Source organism: Orussus abietinus, unplaced genomic scaffold (genome assembly GCF_000612105.2).
Source record: "Orussus abietinus isolate OABI.00-Male unplaced genomic scaffold, Oabi_2.0 scaffold289, whole genome shotgun sequence".
Lineage (NCBI taxonomy): Eukaryota > Metazoa > Arthropoda > Insecta > Hymenoptera > Orussidae > Orussus > Orussus abietinus.
Window position 1 is genome coordinate 29,480 of NW_019394466.1, and position 23,445 is coordinate 52,924.

The 23,445-nt window shown below is 44.6% G+C and overlaps 1 protein-coding gene across 1 annotated transcript in view; it reads left to right on the forward strand.

Annotated features, from left to right (window-relative positions):
• The window catches only part of LOC105697775 (glypican-6), a 78,407-nt gene that overhangs the window by 12,060 nt on the left and 42,902 nt on the right, over positions 1-23,445 (forward strand). The window contains exons 3-4 of the mRNA XM_023432469.1: positions 7,381-7,523; positions 9,518-9,766. Of these exons, the coding sequence (XP_023288237.1) occupies positions 7,381-7,523; positions 9,518-9,766 (392 nt within the window). The remainder of the gene's footprint in view (positions 1-7,380; positions 7,524-9,517; positions 9,767-23,445) is intronic.

The window sequence follows — 23,445 nt, forward strand, 5'->3', positions numbered from 1 at the left end:
CTTAGATTTCTTGATATTTCTTGTACGTAAACGACAGGTGGAGTATGTCATTTGGTACAATATCCAATATAATTTGACCCAGCTGTTAATATAAAAACGAACGTCGGCAACGTAGGCATTTAGAAAAATCTTCTTTATCGATGTCGATCAAGTTCCTCGACGTGTTTCACGTCACCTTAACCTCCCGATATTACTTGTTCAAATTTTCAAAACGGAGTGCGCCCCCGGCCGAGCTCCAGGTTTTCGCGGCCTCCTGGACTAGGAGTAGGGGCTAGAGGTCCTCCAAGGTGGGGCCCACCTTTTGCTGCGTCGTCAGATTCCTAGAGCTCGGCAGCGCCTCCAGGGTTTTGAATCTAGTGCTGACGCGGGGTCTTGTGCGCGGGGACTTTCCGACAAATGCGTAAAGTAAGGAGCACAAAATGTTAAGACAAAGAAATTTGAATTTTGTAAAGGTGGGGGTGCCAGCTTTACGCACCTCTCTTCGACGTCGCGGGGACTTCGACCTCCGCGAACCCGTGCGCACCTCTGTAATGCCAGTTCTGCACCCTACTTGCTCCCGGTACAGGGCTCGCTTTCCCTAAACGCGATTTCATTTTATTCAAATTTTTAATTTCTAATTAAACTACGTAGGGAAGTGTTACGTCTGGGAGGGAAGAAAAAAAATTGATTATATTGCGAAGTAGATAAAGTTGATTTTTATTTTATTCAAGAGTTATAACAAATGGCTTGGAGTTTCTGGGGTCCCCTGGTATCAACGCCTGGGCGTTATAGTCGCTAGATTCGAGAATGTCAATTCGGATATTAAGAGTTAGATATCGAGGGGAAGCTAAACCAAGCCCCGCGCCCTCTTGTATCAAAGGAATAGTAGGACTTAGATATAGAGGGGAAGCTAGACCAAGCCCCGCGCCCTCTTATATCGAAGGAGTAGTAGGAATTGGATATAGTAGTTGTTTCTCCTTTCAAGAGGGAGAAGAAAAGAAAGAAAGTTCATATAAATGCGATTGATTGATTTATTACAACATAGAAAAAATATAGTACCTTGTATAACAAGAAGATTGGCTTTCTTCCTCGCTCGTACTTGTAAAAACTGGAACGTCGCGAAATGCTCGTTGTCTAAGCGAGACCGAAGCTGAGCGAAATACTAAGCGAAAACGAAGACTAAGAACACTGATATTGAAAAAGTTCCCTGAGGACTGACATAAGGGTGCATAGGTGCATCCCTTTTTATACGGTTCCTAAACTGCGTTGTTTGAAAATTCTAGTAGAGGGAGGACACTGCCCTCAACTTAACATTATCCATTTCTATAAGTTTTCTTACTTGTGTTAACAATATAAGTTCGAGGCCCTAAGTTGGGCTACCACTGGCCCGGGCCATCGTTGTCCTAGAGGATTATGAACAAGGGATTCTAGTTCTTATCACCTTTCGCATGGTGACGGTTACCTATTGTGAGCATGTTGCTAACACGTGATCGGTAGAAAATTGACAGTCGAGCGAGGATGATATTACACGATATTAATAACATAATATTTGGGAAAAGTAATAATTATGGCGCTTAACTTAATTGATATATGTAGTTGGAGAGGTGACGTTACGTGGGACGTAACAGAAGTAACATTAGCAACGGCGATTTTAAGACCTGTTATAAAATCGTAGAGCAGATTTCTTCAGACGCGATGTAAAAGAGTATGTGAATACACGTAGAAAAATATATAGGACCGAAACTACGAAATCGCAAAATAATACAATACCGGCCTTGGCGGAAACGGTAGACTAAAAGTGTCACGACGATTCGTGGGGCGTCCGCTATTGTCATTGTCGGAAAATGTGAAAGTCTCGTGAATAAACTGCGTTAAATCGGCTAACATTTGTTTCAACAAAATATCTAACAGAAAAACTGGATGAAAGGAAACTACACTTAAGGCCAAAAAACGAAACAATAATATATTAAGATGAAGTTAAACCTTGCTCAAATTAGTCCATTCGAAGGACATTTTTTTTAAAAGATGTTGATCCGAACTCTGAAACTTTGACACATGACTCGCGAGCACTTATGAATTATTTTGCCACTTCCAACATTTGGTTTTTCGAAAAACGATTTTTGACTTAGCCTACATCAGAACCAAAATGGCTTCAAGCTTTCGTATTTCAATCAATATACAATTATTGAAGGCTCTGATACGAGAATCAAAGTGTCAGGACAATTGCACAACGATTTAGAACACGTTGTTAATCGAGAAACTCGCATTTGAACGGGATAAATGCAAACAAAAAGTGTCTTGTGTGCTTCTATGCTGAAACGATGGTAATAAGAGGTTTCAGAGAGGAAATTTAGTTGTCACTAAATCACAAATGACTCAGGGTGGCACTCTGCAGTTAATTATGGCATCAAAAACAATGAAATCAGGCAATTTCTGAAGTTGTATTTCGATTTGTTTATAATTATTGTATAGAAACGACATGTGAAGTATGCCATTTAGTACAATACCCAATATAATTCGACACGGCTGTTAATATATTTGTGAACGTCGGTAACGTAGGTATTTAAAAGAATCTTTTTTACCGACGTTGATGAAATTTCTCGACGTGTTTCACTTTACCTTAAGACCTATACACAAAAGAAAGTATTGATTATATTGAGTTGGCAATTAAGTGATTGCGGGGTTTTTAATACCATCTATCGACAAAATCCGCAATCATTTAGTTGCCAACCCAATATAAACGCTATAATACATGTCGCGTCCTCAATTCAACACGGACGCGATCGCACGCCAACTTAATTTTGTGCGATTAATTCAATGAATGAACAGACTTTTTGTTAACGACAAAAAATATAACTTTATTTGACAAGCACCAAGTGCGAGGTGTAGACGTGTATAATTATGTATGTGTTGACCTTGTCGGTTCATCGGCTGATGAACTTCTGTTGTAGACTAGAAAAACTATGTTTAAGGGAAACGTTGTAGAAAGGTGGGGATCGCGATTTGATAGGTTGCTGAACAATGGTTTCTGATTGGGCGCTTTTCTAATGGTAATTATAAGAAACGCCTAGACTGGCAAGTGAATCGGTACCTTCGTAACGGTGTACCCTAATGTGGACTCGCACTCAGAATTTACTGTCGGAACAGTGTTTAAATACAATAAACGTCCAAACGGTTCCAACTTAGGGTCGATAATTGCCGGCAGAAGGTATGTGGGGATTAGGCTTCCTCAAATCAGTCGGAAATTGCCCTTTTGCCGACGACGCTAGTCACTGAATTACTTTATGGTTTTGTTCACGTCGCAACAACACATACTACCAACACTGCAAAACCCTGGCTTAAAAGGGAATCATCCCAAAGCCGAAAAATTAACCGAAAAAGAACGTATCACGGTCCGAGTCAACTCGGAGTTGCTTAATTTTGGAAGGATAGGTAGAGAGGTGGAGGGAGGGTGTCCGCGAGAGTGACGCTTTTGCCGTGGGGGCGAACTCCACCTTGTTAGAACACTTGAGATAGATGGCGCCCTGGTTTTGCCAGAGCACCGCAAATAGCTGGGCATTAGAGGCGGGGGATAGAAGCTTGTTCGCGAGATGCTCACCGATCTTGTCAGAGCCGCCGTGGGATGACAAAAGGAAATGGGATAGAATAAATGGCCAAAAATCCGAATTATGGTAGAATATCGTTTATTGTTAGCTGCTCCAATTAGTGATATGACGAATCGAGTATTTTAACTTGTTAAATTCGAGTCAACTCAAGTTATATTTATTGTAACTCGAGTTACTGGTACAAACGAATGCGAGTTACGAGTGTAAGGATGAGAGCGAATTACTCGTACCGAGATACTAATCGTGCCTTATTGAAAGATTTTAAGTTTCCGTGGCCAGAGTCGTTCCTTAACCGTTTGACTGCTAAGCAATTTTTGCAAGAACGCACGAAAACTGCGGAGCAACAAAGACACACTGAAACTCGCAGCGCAAAAGCGCTGCGTCGCGGTTTTTGAGACAATTGAACGCAGCGCTTTTGCGCCGTGTAGCAGTCAAACGGTTAAATTTGTTGTGGATTTCTGGAATGAGTCGCGTCCATTATCGCCAGGGGGCCGACGTTTCGCAAACGTTGCAGTTCGCTTCATCAGGGCAGACATTGATAAGATATCCCATTTCGGCACGTGCTGTATTTGTATATTCGAGTAATCGTTATTCGAATTGTTTTACTTTCCAACTCGTTGTCTTGACTCCTCGCATCGAATGCATGAGGCATCGAGTCGTCGACTCAAGTTAACAGTATTCGAGTAACTCGAGGCGATGAAGTACTCGACTCGTTATATCACTTCGACTCGAGTCGCCGTTAAGGTGAAGTGAAACACGTTGAGGAACTTGATCGACGATAAAGCAGATCTTTCTAAATGCCTACATTGCCGACGTTCGTTTTTATATTAACAGCTGTGTCGAATTATATTGGGTATTGTACCAAATGGCATACTCCACCTGTCATTTTCGTACAATAATTGTAAAGAAATCGAAGTAAAACTCCAGAAATCCTCTGGATTCATGCCTTCCGGGGCCCTAATTGACTGCGGAGGGACCCCCTGCGCCATCTGTGATTTCCAGGTCAATTAAATTTTCACTCCGAGACCTCGTATTCCCATCGTTTTAGCGTAGAAGCGCATACAACACTTTTTTGCCTTTATCCCGTTCAAATGCGAGTTTATCGATTACCAGAGTGTTCTAAATTGTTGTAAAATTGTCCTGACCCTTTCGATTCTCATATCAGAGCCTTCGATAATTGTATATCCATTGAAAAATGAGGGCTCGACGCCATTTTGGTTCTCGTCTGGGCTGCGTTACAAAATTTTGTTAAAAAATCCAAATTTTGAATGTGCCAGGACAATTCTTAGATGATCAGGAATGATGTGTCAAAGTTTCGGACGGTCTGGTCTAATACCCTTAAAAAAAAGTGTTGTATTCGAATCGACTGATTTGAAGGATGTTTCACTTCACCTTAATCGAGTCGTTTTACTTGCCAACTCGCCAAAGACTCTACTCGCGGCGTTGAATGTGTGCGGCAGTAGGTCGCATTTTTCAAAAACCTTATAAATTTACCAGTTCACTAACCTCAAGCAGAGCTGCCGATTCAAGGATGCAATTCTGCAGAATTGGCAGGGCATCAACTGGCGTTTGACCGTGCACGGCGACGCCTTATGCCAAAATCCGTCGAACCCACCCGCAACCGATGCTCTTTTGACAGTATATAAACACCCGAAAACAGTTTCTATTGGGCTTTGAAGACGTTTGACCACCGTTCGGTAAAGACGTGTCCTCGGGACTTCCCGACTGTTGGAACTCTGTCTCGGTGTAGGGAACTGATTGGACTTAGGTATCGACGGCCACTGTACATTCTTAGGGAGACCGAACAGATCGTTTATGACACAATCGGAAGATAGACTTGGGACCGATCCGCGATCCTAGGACGTAGATTTCTTTCCCAAGTACCCATAAATTTTAAATTCGTTCTTAATGAAGAAGATCGTTCCACGCGAATTAGCCTCTATCGCGTCACTCTTAATCTTCCATTCGTATTTAAACAAACTTTGGTTTGTATCCATTGTAAATTGTTTTGTTGTTAATTATACTTAACCTATACTTTGTATCTCATTCATTTGAAAATCCTCTATCCAGTCTTTTTTGAAGTACGACCACAAGGGTACGAATCAGTAAAAGTGCAAAGCACTTTGAAAAAGCAACGAATCCCCGATGGGAATATTTCAGCCGCTTGGGATATTCTTTGAACAGTCTTTTTGCATCGTTTCCGGCGTCAATATGTGAAGAGCATACTCGCGATATAGAATCCTCGGTCAAAATTGTAACGATCATTTTTCTTTCCGAATTTTTCACTCCGAATTTCGTCCTAGAAATTCAGAACCGTCGCTGCAGGCTCCGGTTAACCGGTAACAAATGTATGCGGCATCGAGTTATCTACTGGAGTTCGAACTCGAGTTGGCAATGCTTTCGAATTCGACTAACTCGAGTTGTTAAAGTATTCGACTCGTCACATCACTAGTTTCAAAGGCATTGTAGGAATCGACATACTTCGTGGCGAAGTGGCTGCACCAGGAGCCACTTCGCCACGAGGTATCGAGCTTTAAGGTGAAGTGAAACCACCCTTTAAATCAGTCGATTCGAATACATTTTTTTTAAGGGTATTAGACCAAACTTTCCGAAACTTTGACATATCACTCCTGATCATCTAAGAACTGTCCTGACACATTCAAGATTTGGATTTAAAAAAAAAATGTTTTAACTCAGTCCAGACCAGAACCAAAATGGCGTCGAGCTCGCATATTTCGATCAATATACAATTATCGAAGGCTCTGATATGAGAATCGAAAGGGTCAGGACAATTTTACGACAATTTAGAACTGGGTTCGATCGGATGTGATCAGGAAGTCACTATCTTGACGAATGTGTAAGCCCCGTGTTTTTGTCCAGAGTACAGTTCGGTGCGGAAGGCGTGCAAATAAGCCAAAACATTCCTTGATGATCGCTTCGCTCATTGTTGTTTTTCCGGGTTAATCAGGTGACACTGTCGCTGCTTTGAATTCGATATTTATCCTCCGATACTTAATGTAACGTGCGCCTCTCTATTTTGAAGAAATACGGTAACCTCGTAACAGAATTTTGGCCTCCGGAGAGACGTGGCGCCCAACCCTTAGAGTTTCCGGGTGTATCCTTGTGGAGTTTAGGTTTTGAGTTTTAACGCATTTCTGGTAATCTCTTGAACGGTCGCGTCAGGGAGATCAAATGAAGGTGATGCGCAAACGCCGAGGCGCCGCCATTGTCACATTGTATATTTGGCGCGAAACTCTACCGAGTTTCTTAATAACTGCGAAAACATTTACTACTCATGTATTTCAGTCGTGAATCACGAAGTAGTCTTAGATGCAGAGATATTAATTCTTATGAATTAAATATACCAAAATTTGGCGTATGAAGTCGGTCACTTATATACGTATGTATAAATGTAGTTGGCGTCAAACTCTGCCGAGTTTTCTGATAAATCTTGCGTTCTGATTACTTTATCTACTTCTTTATTGTCTTCTGTCATATTTATACTCATGTGTTTTTAACACAATCTTGTACGCGTTCAATTTGCCTCACTGTGCGGCATTGCTAAACTGTATCGAAGTGGTTTACTTAACTGACGATGAGAAGCTCAACTTTTCAGGTATAGTAGGATACTCGTAGACAAATTTTCACCACGAAATGTAACAACTCGGTCCCCCCTACCCGAATCATTAATGTGTAGAATTTGATCATTCTGTATGTGCGTATGGTACTATATTAAAAAATGACGTTTCAGGAAAATATTTCTGCCTCCACATAATATGATTGAAATATTTTCTAGGTTTTTTTAAGGACCTCTTGGCCACTAGCAAGAAAGGATTCCACGAGATGTTTAAGAAAACTTATGGCATTCTCTACGAGCAGAACTCATCTGTCTTCACGGACCTATTTAAGGAACTGGAGAATTATTACGCCAAGGGAACGGTAAGTACATTTCCCATTTCATCACACCTTTGTAGGGAAAGGAAAGTTGTCTAATTTGGATCGCTTTATTAATTGGACCGCTGTAATAAAACGTAATGTAGAGGATCTAGTACCATCTAGCAGAGTATAGTAATACATTGTGTACCAAGGAGCCAAGTGGGTAAATAAAAGTATCGACCTTGTAGTACGAGTCGTAGGCTTACGGGTGCTGTTTGGTCTTAGGGGGCCTTGGCTCAGGAAGACCAGATGAAGTTCGCCTGAGAGCATTGGCCAGACCGAGTTTCGGTGAGATGTTAAGGTGAAGTGAAACCCCCTTCAGATCAGTCGATTCGAATACAACACTTTTTTTTAAGGGCATTAGACCAAACTGTCCGAAACTTTGACGCATCACTCCTGATCATCTAAGAATTGTCCTGACATATTCAAAATTTGGATTTTTTAAAAAAATTTTTTAACTCAGCCCAGAACAAAACCAAAATGCCGTCGAGCTCTCATATTTCGATCAATATACAATTATCGAAGGCTCTGATATGAGAATCGAAAGGGTCAGGACAATTTTATGACAATTTAGAACACTCTGGTAATCGATAAACTCGCATTTGAACGGGATGAAGGCAAAAAAAGTGTTGTAAGCGCTTCTATGCCAAAACAATGGTAATACGAGGTCTCGGAGTGAAGATTTAATTCATCTGGAAATCACAGATGACGCAGGGGGTCCCTCTGCAGCAATATACAATTATCGAAGGCTCTGATATGAGAAACGAAAGGGTCAGGATAATTTTACAACAATTTAGAACACTCTGGTAATCGATAAACTCGTATTTGAACGGGATGAAGGCAAAAAAAGTGTTGTAAGCGCTTCTATGCCAAAACGATGGTAATACGAGGTCTTGGAGTGAAGATTTAATTCATCTGGAAATCACAGATGACGCAGGGGGTCCCTCTGCAGCAATATACAATTATCGAAGGCTCTGATATGAGAAACGAAAGGGTCAGGATAATTTTACAACAATTTAGAACACTCTGGTAATCGATAAACTCGTATTTGAGCGGGATAAGGGCAAAAAAAGTGTTTTATGCGATTCTATGCCAAAACAATGGCAATACGAGGTCTCGGAGTGAACATATGATTGACCTGGAAATCACAGATGGCGCAGGGGGTCCCTCTGCCGTCAATTAGGGCCCCAGAAAGCACGAATCCAGAGGATTTCTATGGTTTTACTTCGATCTCTTTATAATTAATGTACGAACACGAGGTGGAATATGTCATTTGGTACAATACCCAATATAATTCGACCCAGCTGTCAATATAATATGGAACGTCGGCAACGTAGGCATTTAGAAAAATCTTGTTTATCGACGTCGATCAAGTTCCTCGACGTGTTTCACTTCGCCTTAAAAATTTCGAAAGGCCAATTCAAGATTTTGGCAATTATTCGATATGACGTGCGTTAGGCATTGTCACGTCCCACATAACCTTGGTTCGCGCGCGTTCGCGCCCAGATAGAAAAAGAGATCAGCGGACTGTGTCCACGAAAATGTATTTGGCGCGGAGTTATAATGAGTTCCCTGATCGAATAAATTACGTTTTACCTCTTACACTTGAGGTACCGTTTTTTAATAAACATTCGACGATCAAAACATTGTACGGCCATTTGGAATTTTGGAATTCTATTTCCAGATTTGAATTCAGCAATCCCAAGAACCTTGAAATGTCCATATATAATCGGATCCGATTTTGACGTCCAGATATAAAAATCGGAATTATGTAATCCCCCCCCCCCCCTCAGGTGCCCGTATTCTGTCATCTACACTGGTGGCACTTTTGTTACTAGTATCTGGACACCGCACAGAGACGGGGTTAATGATTCTCATTATTATTATAAATTTGAAAAGTGTTAAAATGTCAATTTTGTAATTCGTAAAGTACTATTTCTATTTTCAGGTGAGGTAATATACTGAAATAATTATTTGCATTATTTTTTTGGTTTCAGGTCGATCTTGTTGAAACAATGGATAATTTCTTCAACACGCTTTATCAGAAAATGTTCACCGTACTCAACAGCCAGTACAAATTCGACAGCAAGTATTTAGAATGTGTAGGCAATAATATGAAGGACATGAGACCTTTTGGAGATGTGCCTCAAAAGCTCAGTGTCCAAATCAAGAGGTCTTTTGTCGCCACGCGAGCTTTTAGTCAAGCATTAACCGTGGCAGCTGATGTTCTTAAGAACATGCAGTCGGTAATTTGATTTTGTATATTTTTACTACATTTCTCAAAGCCGCAAAAAATGTTCATTATCTAATAACATCAAATATTTGTTTAATGATGTTTGAGTGTGCTGAAGGTAATGTGAGAGTGGCGTCTAATGTGCAATATATGAAACTTTTGTCCAAACTAAAAGTATCAAAGCAATAATCATTTGAAGTTTCATGCTTTTAAATTTGTTTTTACACATGTTTTTGAATTTTTTTTTAAATTATTCATAAACATTTGATGATTTTTTTTATGAAAATGGATTTTTATGGGTAACAGGACCTGTTTTAGGGCTTCTATGTTTACATGGTAAGATTTCAAACAATTAGGAAGTAAGTGAGAATTAGAAGACGAGATATTTATTTATTATTTGAATCATCTTAAATCACCATAACTTGGTTTGGAATTGTTAGGGTCCCGTGGTACGCATGCCTGGATGCTGTCATCGTCCTTAGTGACGTAAAGTATGTTGGGAACGAATTGTGAAGCAACAAGTAATTAGTAACGTTGCCAAATGTTCTTTGTAATATCTTTAGATTTAGGAAAATTTAGAGTCAGAGAAGTAGCTGGTGTGGGGTCGACGGGTATATTCCCCCTCTATTATTATTAGGAAAGCAATGATTCACACAGTTCGGTTGATAATGTAGTACTGTTAATATTACAAAAGCGAGGACGTGGACCTCCGCGCGGGCGGAAGAACCAGTGGCTTGGTTGGACGCGGTTAACAGCAATCGTGGTCAGACTGGTTCCGCTTTCCGCGGTCGTTTCCGTCGGAATGGTGAGTTCGGTAATGCGCACGCGGAGTAACGCGGGTTGCACCGGACAGAACGCACCGCACTCGTCGCGCGCTACGCCCCTGGTGGCCGATGGCCGGACTTCATCTGGGGCCCGCCACAGTACTCCCCCCCCCCTGAGGTGGTTACGAACGATACTGTCTTCTTGGTGCGGGTATACGTCTTCAGCTCTGCCGGTGGAGTTGGAGTGCCGCTTACGAGGTTTGGCTTTGGACTCCGTTCCGGTAAAGCGTCTTGGTTGATTAAGTAGGCTGGTTTCAGTCGCTCTGTAGAGATGTTTCTCTCTTCTCCGTTGATGCTGATTTTGAATAGCCATTCGTTAATGTGCTCCACCACCTTGAATGGTCCTAGGTAGAGTGGCTCCAACGGTTTGCGAACGGTTTCATCTCTGATGAATACATGCGAACAAGAGAAAAAATCTTTGTGTGCGAAGATGCTTTTCGTGGCGTGGTGGACTGCTGGCGTGGCTCGCAGTTTTCTCATGTGTTCTCTGAACTTCTCGATGAATATTTGTGGATCGGGGTTGGCGTCTTCGCTGGTGAAGAATTCTCCGGGCACTCTGAGTGGTATGCCGTAGACCAATTCAGCTGCTGATGCTTTGAGGTCCTCTTTGCAGCATGTTCTCAGTCCCAGTCGGACAGTGGGCAATAGTTCCACTCACGGTGTCGACCCGTGGCACATTAATGCCGCTTTGAGCGACCAATGCTAGCGTTCGATCATGCCGTTAGCAACTGGGTGATACAGTGAGCTACGAGTTTTCTGGGCTACCACCAGATAAGTTAAGGCTCGGAACAGTGTTGTCTCGAATTGGGTTCCCTGGTCCGTGGTGGTGAGAACCGAAGCGAGCTACCCAGCTCGTGTAAAATGTTGGTGCTACAGTGTCGGCGCTAATGTCTTTTAATCGGACTGCTTCTGGCGTCCTAGTGAAGCGATCGATTATTGCGAGTAAGTATTCGTACCCCTGGACCAGGGGCAACGGCCCGACTATGTCCAGGTGCACGTGTTCAAACCTCTCGTCTGTTGGAGCGAATTGTCTTGGTGCGTTCCTTGTAGGTCTCTGAATTTTAGAGCGTTGGCACAGTATGCAGAATCTTGCCCATTGGAGGATGTTTTTTTTATCTCTGGCCATATGAATTCCTGACGGACGGCTCGGCACGTTGATCGTCTGTTTGGATGTGAGAGGCCATGGACGGTTTGAAATATTTGCTTGCGTAGCTTACCGGGTACGTATGGTCGTATGTTGCCGATCAAGGCGTCGCAGTATATTGTTCCTTCTTTGTCGAGTGTTAGTTTCTGAAACTTGACTGACGTGATTGACCGCAGGAGTTGCCGAAGCTCTTTGTCCTCCTCCTGGGCTTCCTGAAGTTGTTGGGCAGTCACGATAACTGGCATATTGATTTGCTCAAGTGTTGAAAAGGCGTCCGCTACCGTGTTTTCGGATCCCGCCAGATAGATTATTTCTGTGGTGAATTGGGATATAAAATCTAAGTGTCGTAGTTGACAAGGTAATGCTTTTTCTGGTTTTTGGATGAATGCGTACGTGAGCGGCTTGTGGTCTGTTCACACCAGAAAATGTCTAGCCCCCAGCATGTGCTTAAAGAAAGGGATTGCTGAGTAGATTGCTAGTAGTTCGCGGTCATACGTACTGTACCGTTGCTCTGTTGGGCTCAATTTCTTGGAGAAGAAACCGAGTAGGTGCCAGGTACCGTCTGCGTGTAACTGTTCCAGTGATGCTCCTACTGCTATGTCTGACGCGTCGGTCGTCAGCAAGAGATCTGCGTTTTCACAGGGATGCACGAGTTCGCTAGGTTTGCTTTGCACTGTTCGTAAGCATGTTCGGTCTCCGTGGTCCAAGGTACCGGTCGTTTGTCGTTCTTCTTAGAATTCTTTAGTCAGTTGTTTAATGGGGCCAGGAGACTGGCCGCTGTTTTTACAAAGCGTCTGTTAAAATTGAGAGCGCCTAAGAATTTGCGTAGCTCGGTTATTGTCTGTGGTTTCTTGTACTCGCGGATGGCCTGTATCCTAGTCTGTGGAGGTTTGGTGCCTTCGGCTGAAATGGTATAGCCTAAGTATGCTACTTCCGGTTTCCCGAATACGCATTTCGCTGGATTGATCGATAGACCGTACTCTGGTGAGGCGCTCGAGTACGGTACGCAAGTGCTTCTGGTGTTCCTCCTTGGTGGTGGAGGCGATCAAAATGTCATCCAGGTAGTTTTAACGAATACCAAACCTCGCAATACTGTGCCAATAAAGCTTTGGAATGTTTGGGCTGCATAGCGTACTCCAAATGGCATTGAAAAGAATTCGAAGGATCTGAACGGCATGGTGACTGCTGTCTTTGGAATGTCTTCCTCTGCCACTGAAATTTGGTGATAGGCTCTTACTAGGTCTAGGTTCGAGAAAATTGTTTTCCCGTGGAGTTTTGAGTTGGAGTCCTCGATGATGTGTGCGATAAGGTAGCTGTTTGGAACTGTGATAGCATTAAGCTGTCTGTAGTTGCCACATGGACGCCACTCACCTGATTTCTTTGCCACAAAGTGGAGCGCACTTGCCCACGGGCTGTCGGATGGACGACAAATTCCTTACTCCATGATGTAGTGAAGTTCAATCTCGGCTGCTTTACGTTTGGCTCCCGTCAGCTGCCGTGGTCAAACTACCACTGGGGGGTCGTTGGTAACGATTTGGACTATGGGATGTGATGCACAGCGTTGAGGACGTGTCGTAGAGGTAACACTGGGGAACTGCCGCAGGAGTTTCTTGTATTTTGACACGTCAGCTACGGTTGAGATGCCGTATGACTTCGTGTTGCAGAGTTCGCCGTTGGAGGTGGGGCCGGTTTGCTGGTCGATAAGTCGGCGCTGCTTGAGGTCGACCAGTAGGTCGAAGGACGACAGGAAGTCGGCTCCCAGTATTGCACTGGAAACGTTCGCTATCACGAATTTCCACTTGAATGAGCGTCGGAGACCGAGGTGTACTTCGATGAGTTTGTTGTCGTACGTTTTGATCGGCGCATGGTTTGCGGTGAATAATGTTGTCGCGGAGAGTTTAAGGGATCCTTGGTAAGTTGTGCGCGGGACTACTGACATGTCCGCTCCGGAGTCTATCAAGAATCGAATTCCGCTGGCTTGGTCCAGGATATGGAGCCGGGACTAAAGAGGTACGCCACCGTTGACCAGCTCGACGACCGGCGGCGTCATTAGTTTTCTTGCTCCGTTGGTGAGGCGAATGTATAAGGTGTAGCACACCTTCTTGCCGTTGGCCCGAAGCGTCGGTGATAATAGCAGATAGTTGTACCTTTTGTGTGACTCGCTGAGTGTGAACGTGGTCGGGCGCAGATTCTGTGGGCTTGTTGTCGGCGCTCAGAGTGCTGTGGGACTGTTTGATGAGTGTGGTTAGTTCTGTTACCTTGTTTTCTAAGGTTGTCAACCTTTCCGGTTCGGAGTTGTGTTTCGTTGTTCTGTGAGGAAGAGGTGCCTCTACCGCCATGACTTTGGAGGGTAGTGTGGCTTCCATGATTTTGTCGGCTATCTGAGCCAGTTTGTACGTGTCCATACCTTCATTTGCCGACAGTATGCAACGAACGTTTAAGGGTATTCGTTTCACCCAGAGCGTCCGGAGGACGTCGTCTGGAAGGTTGCTGCCTGCCAATGACTGCATTTCTCTCAGTAATTGAGAGAATGTTTTGTCTTTGAGCTCCAGTTCTGTTAATAGTTTGTGGGGCTGTTTTTCTCGGGAATCTGTAAAACGCTGAATTAGAAGGCGCTTGAGTGCGTCGTATTTGCATGTATGTACAGTAGGCAACCCCACATCGGAAATATGGAATGAAACCTGTTGGAGAATTTAGTGCTATTTTAGTGCTATAACCTCAATTTTAGTACTCCACACCTTATACCGAAAATCAGTGGCGGTGCTGAGTGAACGTTTACTCAGCACCCCCACAGTGCATACTACGTTAAGGGAAAGATTCGCGGGAAAAAGCAGTATGCAGCATTTTGGTGCTATTTTAGTGCTCTAGAAATACCTAAGAGCCAGATCCGAAACATCACCCCTTTCACCCCAAAACTACCCAAGAGACAGATTCGAAACACCACCCCCTTCACCTTAAAACTAACCCCGATCGTATAGGCTCCAAGATAGTAGAAATAGAAATAATAACGCATGTTGTACGTTCTTCTCTCGGATTACTTTGGTGTTATTTAAATGCTTTAAGGATATCCCAGAGCCAGATTCGAAAGACCACCATTTTCACCTCAAAACTACCCCCAATCGTATAGACCCCACGACAGAAGAGGTAGAAATATCAAAATTGTGCACGTTCTCTTTTCACTTTATTTTGGTGTTATTTATGTGTTCTAGGGATACCCACGAGCCAGATTCGAAAGATCACATTTTTCACCCCAGAACAACCCCAACCGTATTGGCCTCAAAAGAGAAGGAACCGAAAACCTAATATTTCTCCTAGGCTGCTTAATTTATTACTGCTTATTACTTTACAAGTACTCTTGAGGCCCATACGGTTGGGGTACTTCTGGGGAATGTATATAATGCGGAAAGAGAACGTGCAAAATTTTGATATTTCTACCTCTTTTGTCTGAGAGCATATAAGATTCGGGGTAGTTTTGAGGTGAAAGGGGTGGTCTTTCGATTCTGGCTCTTGGATATCCTTAAAGCACTTACGTAACACAAAGTAATGCGAGAGAAAACCGTGAAAAATGTGTTATTATTTTTACCTCTTCTATCTTGGAGCCTATACGATCGGCGGTAGTTTTAAGGTGAAGTGGGTGTTTCGGATCCTGTCTTTTGGGTATTCCTAAAACACTTAAATAGCACCAAAATAAGTCAAGAAGAGAACACGCAAACTGTTATTAGTACTACCTCTTTCCTCTTGGAGCTTATACAATCGGGGGTAGTTTTGGGATGAAAAGGGGGGTGTTTCAGATCTGTTACTTGGGTATTCCTAAAGCACTTAAATAGCACCAAAATAATTCGTGAAAAAAACGCAACACGGTATTATTTCTACCTCTTTCCTCTTGGCGCTTGTAAAATCGGGGGTAGTTTTGGGGTGTACGAGGTGGAGTTTCGGATTCAGTTCTTGGACAGTTCTAGAGCACTAAAATAATACCAAAATAATTCGAGAAGATAACATGCAAAATGTTATGATTTCTACCTCTTCTCTCTTGGCGCTTATATGGTTGGGGGTAGTTTTAGGGGTGATAGGGGTGATGTTTCAGGCTCTTTTGTATTTCTAGAGCACTAGAATAGCACCAAAATGCTGCATACTCATTTTTTCCGTGAATCTTTCCCTTAACGTAGTTTGCACTGTGGGGGTGCTGAGTAAACGTTCACTCAGCACCGCCACTGATTTTCGGTATAAGGGGTGGAGCACCAAAATCGAGGTTGGAGCACTAAAATAGCACTGAAAAAGTACTAAATTCTCCAATAGATTTCGTTCCATATTTCCGATGTGGGGGTGCGTACTGTACATACATCGTACTTGCTGCTTTCTGGGGAATGTCGAAGGACGTCGAAGACGTGTTCGAGGACGCCGTGTCGAGTGCGGCTACGACGGCTACTTTGTTGCGTCCGCTGTTATTCTGCATGCGTGGAAGTGTGCTTCAACTTGGACGAACCACAGTCCTGGATCTGCTTGCCAGAATGGCGGTAGTTTAATGTGTCGGACTTGGTTTAGTATATCGTGATCGATGTTGTTGTTGTTATTGTTGTCTGGCAGGGTAAAGCCTGCTTCCGCTCGGCCACCCCCCGGCAGGTTGGGTTGAGCGTGACCGGCTTGTTCGGCTTCGTCTGCCTGAACGCATGGTGGGTCCATTGTTCGTTAGCCGCCGTGAGGGCTTTGCGTGGAATACGCTTGTTCGCTCGTCGGGGTCACTAGTTGTGGGGTTGACGGGTATATTCCCCCACTATTATTATTAGGAAAGCAATGATCCACACAGTTCGGCTGATAATGTAGTACTGTTAATATTACAAAAGCGAGGACGTGGCCCTCCGCACGGGCGCAAGAGCCAGTGACTTGGTTCGACGCGGTTAACAGCGATCGTGGGCAGACTGTTTCCGGTTTCCGCGGTCGTTTCCGTCGGAGTGGTGAGTTCGGTAATGCGCAAGTCAAGTAACGCGGGTTACACCGGACAGAACGCACCGCGCTCGTCGCGCGCTACGCCCTTGGTGGCCAATGGCCGGACTTCGTTTCGGGTCCGCCACACTAAACTGCGCTCCACACCCACTTATCAGAAAAGAAATAGTGGAATGAAATTTTGAAAGGAGGGTAGACTACTGCCCGGTTCCATCAACCTCGGTTAAATCATTGATTGCGTAATCGTAGGTTATAGTTGACATCTAAGTTAATCGTGAGTTAAAAACGTTAATGTTCCCCCACATTTATGCAACGGATTACGTCGAATTACATATTAAAGAGCTAATCGGTAATGCATCCAGCCGGATTATAAATATAAATGTAATCCGCAATCTGTCCATTCTGATTACAAATTACAACAGTAATCCGTAATCTATCTAGCTGGTTACGAACGCTTAACGACTAGCGGAAACTTGAGTGCGGGCTCGACGCAGACTTAGGAGTCATATCGCGACGACACCTCGCCAAGGTCCTCGTGACCCCCCGTCACCAGGCACGCTTCCTTCCGGGTCCACCGGGGTCATTCAGTTCCGCGGAAGGTCAGTAGGGGGACCTCGGATTCGCTTTCGGGGCGATATCTCCTCGCGAGGTCCCCTTACCGACTGTGGGCCCAGTTCCATCTGTTCAACGGAACTCCAACGCCAGGGCGAGACTCCCATCCGTCCTGGTCCCGCGGTGCCACCGGTGCTTCGGGTCCTCCTTTGCGCGTCCACGAGCCCTGATCTCGAGGAGACTATTATTTACGAAAATATTCTACGAGCTCCAAGAATCGTTGGACTCCTCACACATCCCTCTGCACAAGGTAGTTTCGGATAACGTGCACATGCTTATGGTTCGATTTAATACCACCATCCGAGATGGTGTACCCCATATACTCAATTTGTCGATTCCCAAGAATGCATTTATCCGCTCGCAACTCTAATTCCTTCTTTGCCATCAGCTCAAAAACGTATCGTAAAATCTTTAAATTCTCATCTAATGTCTTAGACACAATCAACACGTCGTTTAAATATAAGAAAATCGTTCCTTGGTCTAAAAGAGATTCGAAAATAAAGTTCAAGTAACTCTGGAACACAGTTAGGGCTTTCCCTAACCCAAATGGCATTTGCCACTCTCTCGCATTTACTCATTTGGCCCGTCAGAAGTACTAAAGGCTGTGTACTTCACTGAATCTTGCTCTACTTGAATATGATAGAACCCGTTCTTTAGTTTTAAGGATCTAAGGATCTAAGATCTTAGGGGAGTCGTGGTTTACTAGTTAGTCTTAAACGAGCCGCGTTGCCTAACGCCAAGGCTAGGACAACACGTCACGTACAAGGTAGCCACGCAACGCGAAACACTAGGACACAACCCACCGCACGCTATCAGTGGTAACGCGAGCGACCGCGGCGCGGCTCTGATAAGGTCCCGGCGCTCCCGCACGCGAAGTGGGCCGCGACAAAGTATATAGCGGCACCCGAGAGACGGAAAAGGTAGAAGCTCCGGAGACGCATTCACACGCGCCGCCTTGACATAGACGACACGAAAGCGAAAACGAGACTGACTTAAATCGAAAGTAGGATAGCCCTCAAAGATAGTAGATCGAATAGTATTACACGTACTGAAACGCCGTTCTACTTAGGGAACGACAATCTATTTTTAACGTACAATGTTTGTATTCTCCTTTGTAGGTCCACAGCGGAAACTTCAGCGGCAGAGCCGCCGGGGTCACAACCCCTTTGAATAAACTCATTGTTTCGTTTTCCGCATTTATTGGTTCACTCCACCCAGACCCTAGCCGCATACGTCTAACGCTCCGAGCGGCTGCTGTCTCGGGAAGAGAACTGAACGTAGACGTGGAGACATCATGCACGATCTTTCGCGTCTTCGTCTTCTCATATCAAGACAATCGACGAGGACGAAAATAAAACAGTTCCGCGCTTTTCAACACAATCCTCATCTCGTAATTAATCGGATCTGCCTTCAATCTGTCCACCTCATAAGCACGCTGCATACTCATGATCGACTCCTTTTTATCCTGTGGCACGTCTCGACCCACCTTACATTCGTAAAATTGGAGACTCGATTTCAATTGTATCTGTGAGCATTATGTAATTCTCTGGCTTGGTATACATAAAGGACACGGTTTCACGACATATTGTCGTCAGTCCTGGTATGCTTAAGACATCCCTTCCTATCAACATCGTACGGTATCGTCGAATCAGGTACTATCCCAAAATTGACTGTAAATATCGCATCAGAAATAGCCTCCAACATATCCCTAGGTTTAACACAACCTAACATTCGTAGTGGCGTGCCTTTGACACCCTTGTACCTGGTTTCGCTCCTTACGTTTCGACTCAGGTCGCAATCGCTAAAGTCTCTGTTAAATATCGTCTCAGACATTAATGATAACCTACTACCCATATCGTGCAACGCTTCCGCAAAATAATCACAATCATTGTCTCTACAAAATGACACAGATTACTCGTGTTTCGGTTTCCGCAACGGAGCTTGCATCGATGGCACCGCGATTATCGGGTCCGTCGTTCTTTTGTTGATCTCCGATGATCGTTGAGGGTGTCCCCCGTAGACTAGTTCTCCCCCACGAAAACCGTTGAATTCCCGGCCCGAAGCTCCTCTGGAGATATGAATCTCTCGCTGGCCTGGTTATCGCATTCTGTACTGTTTCGTTTCTTCCATCGTTCCTCTCGCTCGTTGATGGTTTCCTCTGACACTCTGGAGTCCGGTGACCTATCATTCCACATCGGAAGCACCTCTTCGACGAGATTGGTGTATCCTGTCGACACATGACTGTACTCATAGCATCTGTAACGCTTAGTTTGATTGGGTTTCACAGAATTGTCCGGTTCGTAAACGACCCCTTTGTCAGTTTTGCCGCTCTTCGGCACGTTGTTACCTCGCCCCCTTCGGATGTCTCGCCTCGGCTCGTTTCTAGTGACGCGTTGCATGGCGTCCAAGTCAATCGGCGTCTCGGAATCACCAGCTCTAGTATGGGACTTAAGAATGAAGTTTGGAATCCCCTCCATGATGTACTCAGTTTTCAGTTCCTGGGTGAGAGCATAATAGTTGTTGATCGCGGTTAGTTGGCAGATTAATTTCAGCTCCTCCAGAAAATATGTCGAAAAGGTTCCCCCCACTCGTCACACGCGAGTTTCCATTTTCCGTACCCTTGTCAGCGGGTCATCAAGACATTTGTATAGCATCTGCTCTTTAAGCTCAGATCACGATTTAGCAATCACACCCGGCTGAACCAGTTTAAGACTCTACTCTTTAATTGTTTCGTCGCGTACAGTTTGGGGATGTAATCTAGGATGTGATACGCCCGCCCAATCTCGTCCACACGTAATATCCACCGCTCGACGACATCGTTGTCGTCCGTTCCAAACGTCTGAAAGATACTGCCAAAGTCGCTGTATCTCACTCTCGGGCCGTTCTCGCCCGCCTCCCCCCCCCCCCAGCTGTCTCCTCTCGACCGCCACTGTCGTTGTTCTGTCTGCTATGTAAAGTTTAGTGCTACTTGTATCGTTGGTAGATCAAGGTCCGGCATGTTCATTCGGAAATCAGCATCCTGCAAGTTGTGTAGATACTGTGACTCGTTCGCATCTCCCTCGACAATAATGTCAGCGCCTGCGTGGTCGTCACCGCCTTCGGACTCCCTATGGCTGCAAAGTGCCGCAGGCTGTCCATTGTTCGTATTCTGAACCCGTGTGGCGTCACTTGCCTCCTCCATTACTCTTCGTTCGTCTGCATTCACGTTTGGGGTATCCAACCTCGAGCTATGATCCACTGGCATTGCTACGGCCAACCCAATTCCCCCATGAGTCGCAAAACCATGACACCTCAGTTACCGATCCCACGAACTCTGAACACTAGGACAAATGTTTTGTTAATTCCACCGCCCGTCCCGTTGTCCGATCCTTGGTCTTGCGTAATGCGTGCGACCCTTTACACTCACGACACAACGCCCAATTCGCGAAGTTTGGGAACTGTCTCTACACGTCGAAAATACCTTCCGGATTAACACGAGGTTCTCCCTTGATCCATATCGGTCAGGCCACGTCGGAAAACTCTCTTCCGAAAAGGACACAAAGGACCTCAGGACGTGCCCCCTCGAAGCATTTATTCTCACACTCGTTTCTGACACCAGACACTAACTTTAATTCATTACAGATTAATGGTCGTAGATTATTAAGTTCTTCAATTTCTATCTTTCTCATGTTAATTAAGATTAAGCACATTATCGTACGTATCCGATCTGCTTTCACTCTTTCGCTTACAGATTGCAACTGACCGAAACTGACCGACCACCGATTGTTACGGTACCGGGAGAATAAACATTATTTACTATTACAAACCTGTCACATCTCTTACGTTGGAATACAATTGTTCTTGATGCATTTTATCTACATATGTATTTACTGAGTTACCGTAATTTTTAGATTATACAATAGGAATTGTAGACTATCGATTTATCAATCTAACGAGCTCTTGGTCTGTCACCTTGAATGAATCGCGCCAACACGGCGTAAGAAAAGACCAATCAGAACTACCCTAATCTTAATGTACCCCGATCGCTCGGCGTACCTAGAGTTCCATAATTCTCGGTAACATAAAATTGGAGAAGATAACTGTGAAGTATACCGTAAGTTATCGAGAATGTTACGAATATGAGAACGTTAATTTTTTTATTTATTCTTTAGGTCCCTTCATTTTAGTAACTTTTATTTTCAATGCACTTCAAGGCTCAAGCTGAAGAGTACTGTAAATATTATTCGAAGATATTAATTATAGGGTCTTATTCACTTCCAGCTAAAAATATTCAAGTATGTACTGCGACGGATATTGAGGCCTTGTACTCCATACCCTGCAAATTGGTGCTCCGCGAGATTCTCTCGTGGAAATTCCGCCTTTGAGCGGGCGGTGGAATTTGAATTAACGAGAAAGATGACTCACTTCATTTCTTTATGGTGTCAGGTATCAAGCCGTGATTCCGTCCAATTAATCTATCTAAAGAATTCGCCTCGGCCTCGGAAAATCGTGAGGGAATCTGGCTTCAGGCCACTTAGCCCTGCAACGGTCTCGAAACGCACAGAGCGATGGGAATATTTTGAATTTGGAATATGAAAAGAAAGAACGATAAAATGTTACAATATTTAACGGAAACTCTTTCATTAGCGATAAATCGAACAAATCACTGCCGGATCCCGCCGGCAATTTACAGGGAAGATTCTACACGATAGGGAGGAGCTGCAAGCTTCTCGCAAGAGATTTCTCCCGGCGCTCTGGAAAACAAACGCGGCACAACGCCAAAAAACGAATTCCGCTCAGACTCCAACGATCTTGTTGGTGACTTGAAGTCGATAAACTGGGGGGGTCACCAACAAAAGGCAACAAAAAGCGATATCTACATGCTGGAAAAGAGCTCAGGAACTAACACGAAAATGTCCTTAATGAATAACTAATGGTTTTCATTATACCGCACCACGCGGTAACAAAAGATGGCGGAAGGTGGGTCGCGTGTCGAGGAGGATCTGACGGTTTAACATATACCCAACATGAGCGGAAACGAATATCTAGTGAAACCCATGCTTATCAAGATAGTCAAAATCAAGCAAGGAACGGCCGCAGGTCGTCAGCGGCAGAGGGATAGCAAATGGCATCGGAATGGTAGTCAGCAATCCTGGCGACTCCCTCTCCCACTCTCTCAGTCTCCCACCACCCCCCTTCCCATTCTACGTCTCACCACATTTCCCTCTCTCCCTTTCGCCCCCCCCCCCCTCATCTATTTCCGTCACGGCTACATGTCAGCGGCCCTGTTTTTCCCGAGGTCGAGGCCTAATAGGTTTTTAGCTGTCGACGTCTCCTGCGTTTTGCCCAGTGTTCCTTGTGCTTTGGTCTGGTTCACTGACGTATCTCCCTCTTGATTAAGCAGTAGAGGATGCACACTGCGAGTTCCGGCCCCTGAAAGACCTCCGACGAAGCCGCCTTGGCGTCGGCATCCGCGCTCTCGTTCTCCGAACGCCGGAATGTCCTGGCACCTAAAGCAAGAAAACTCGATGCGCCTGGCTAAAGTATTCATAGTATTTCTGCATTTACGGACCGTACTTGACCTAATCATGGGGAGGCTAACGACTGTAAGGCGGCCCTGTTGTCCGAGAAAATTCAAACCCTCTCGCCAGCCTTCCTCAGTTCTAGCGCTTCTCGCACGTATCTCAGGATTGCCACGATGTCTGCTTGAATGGCCGTGATTGTGTCTATCAATAGACATCAAAACGCGCCTTCCGCTAGATCTCTTCTAGACCCCAACTTCCGTTCTATCTCTAGACCTAGAGCCATCTGTGTACCAGATGTCTCCATTTGCTGCGAGCAAGTTTCATTCCTGGTCGTGGTACTTCTCTCGATGAGGAATGTTAACCTGGGAGATAGAGGAGAAGCCATGCTTCACGCCCTTCCTGTCCTCTGTTTCGCACAGTGCTAGGTCCGGCAGGATGTTGAACAGTTCCAATGCGTTTCGTTTCCGCTTTCCTTCGTCGCCCATCAATCAACCTATAAGCCGTTAGCACGGCAGCTGTATTGATGATAATATGCAGTATCTCCTCTATGGGGGAACGCCTCATTGCCATAATCTGCGTGGTATGCAATGCTCCGATTATTCCTCTGAAGAACATGGCCTCGTGTCCATCCAACCGAGTTCTTGCTGAGACCAACTCAACCCTCGCC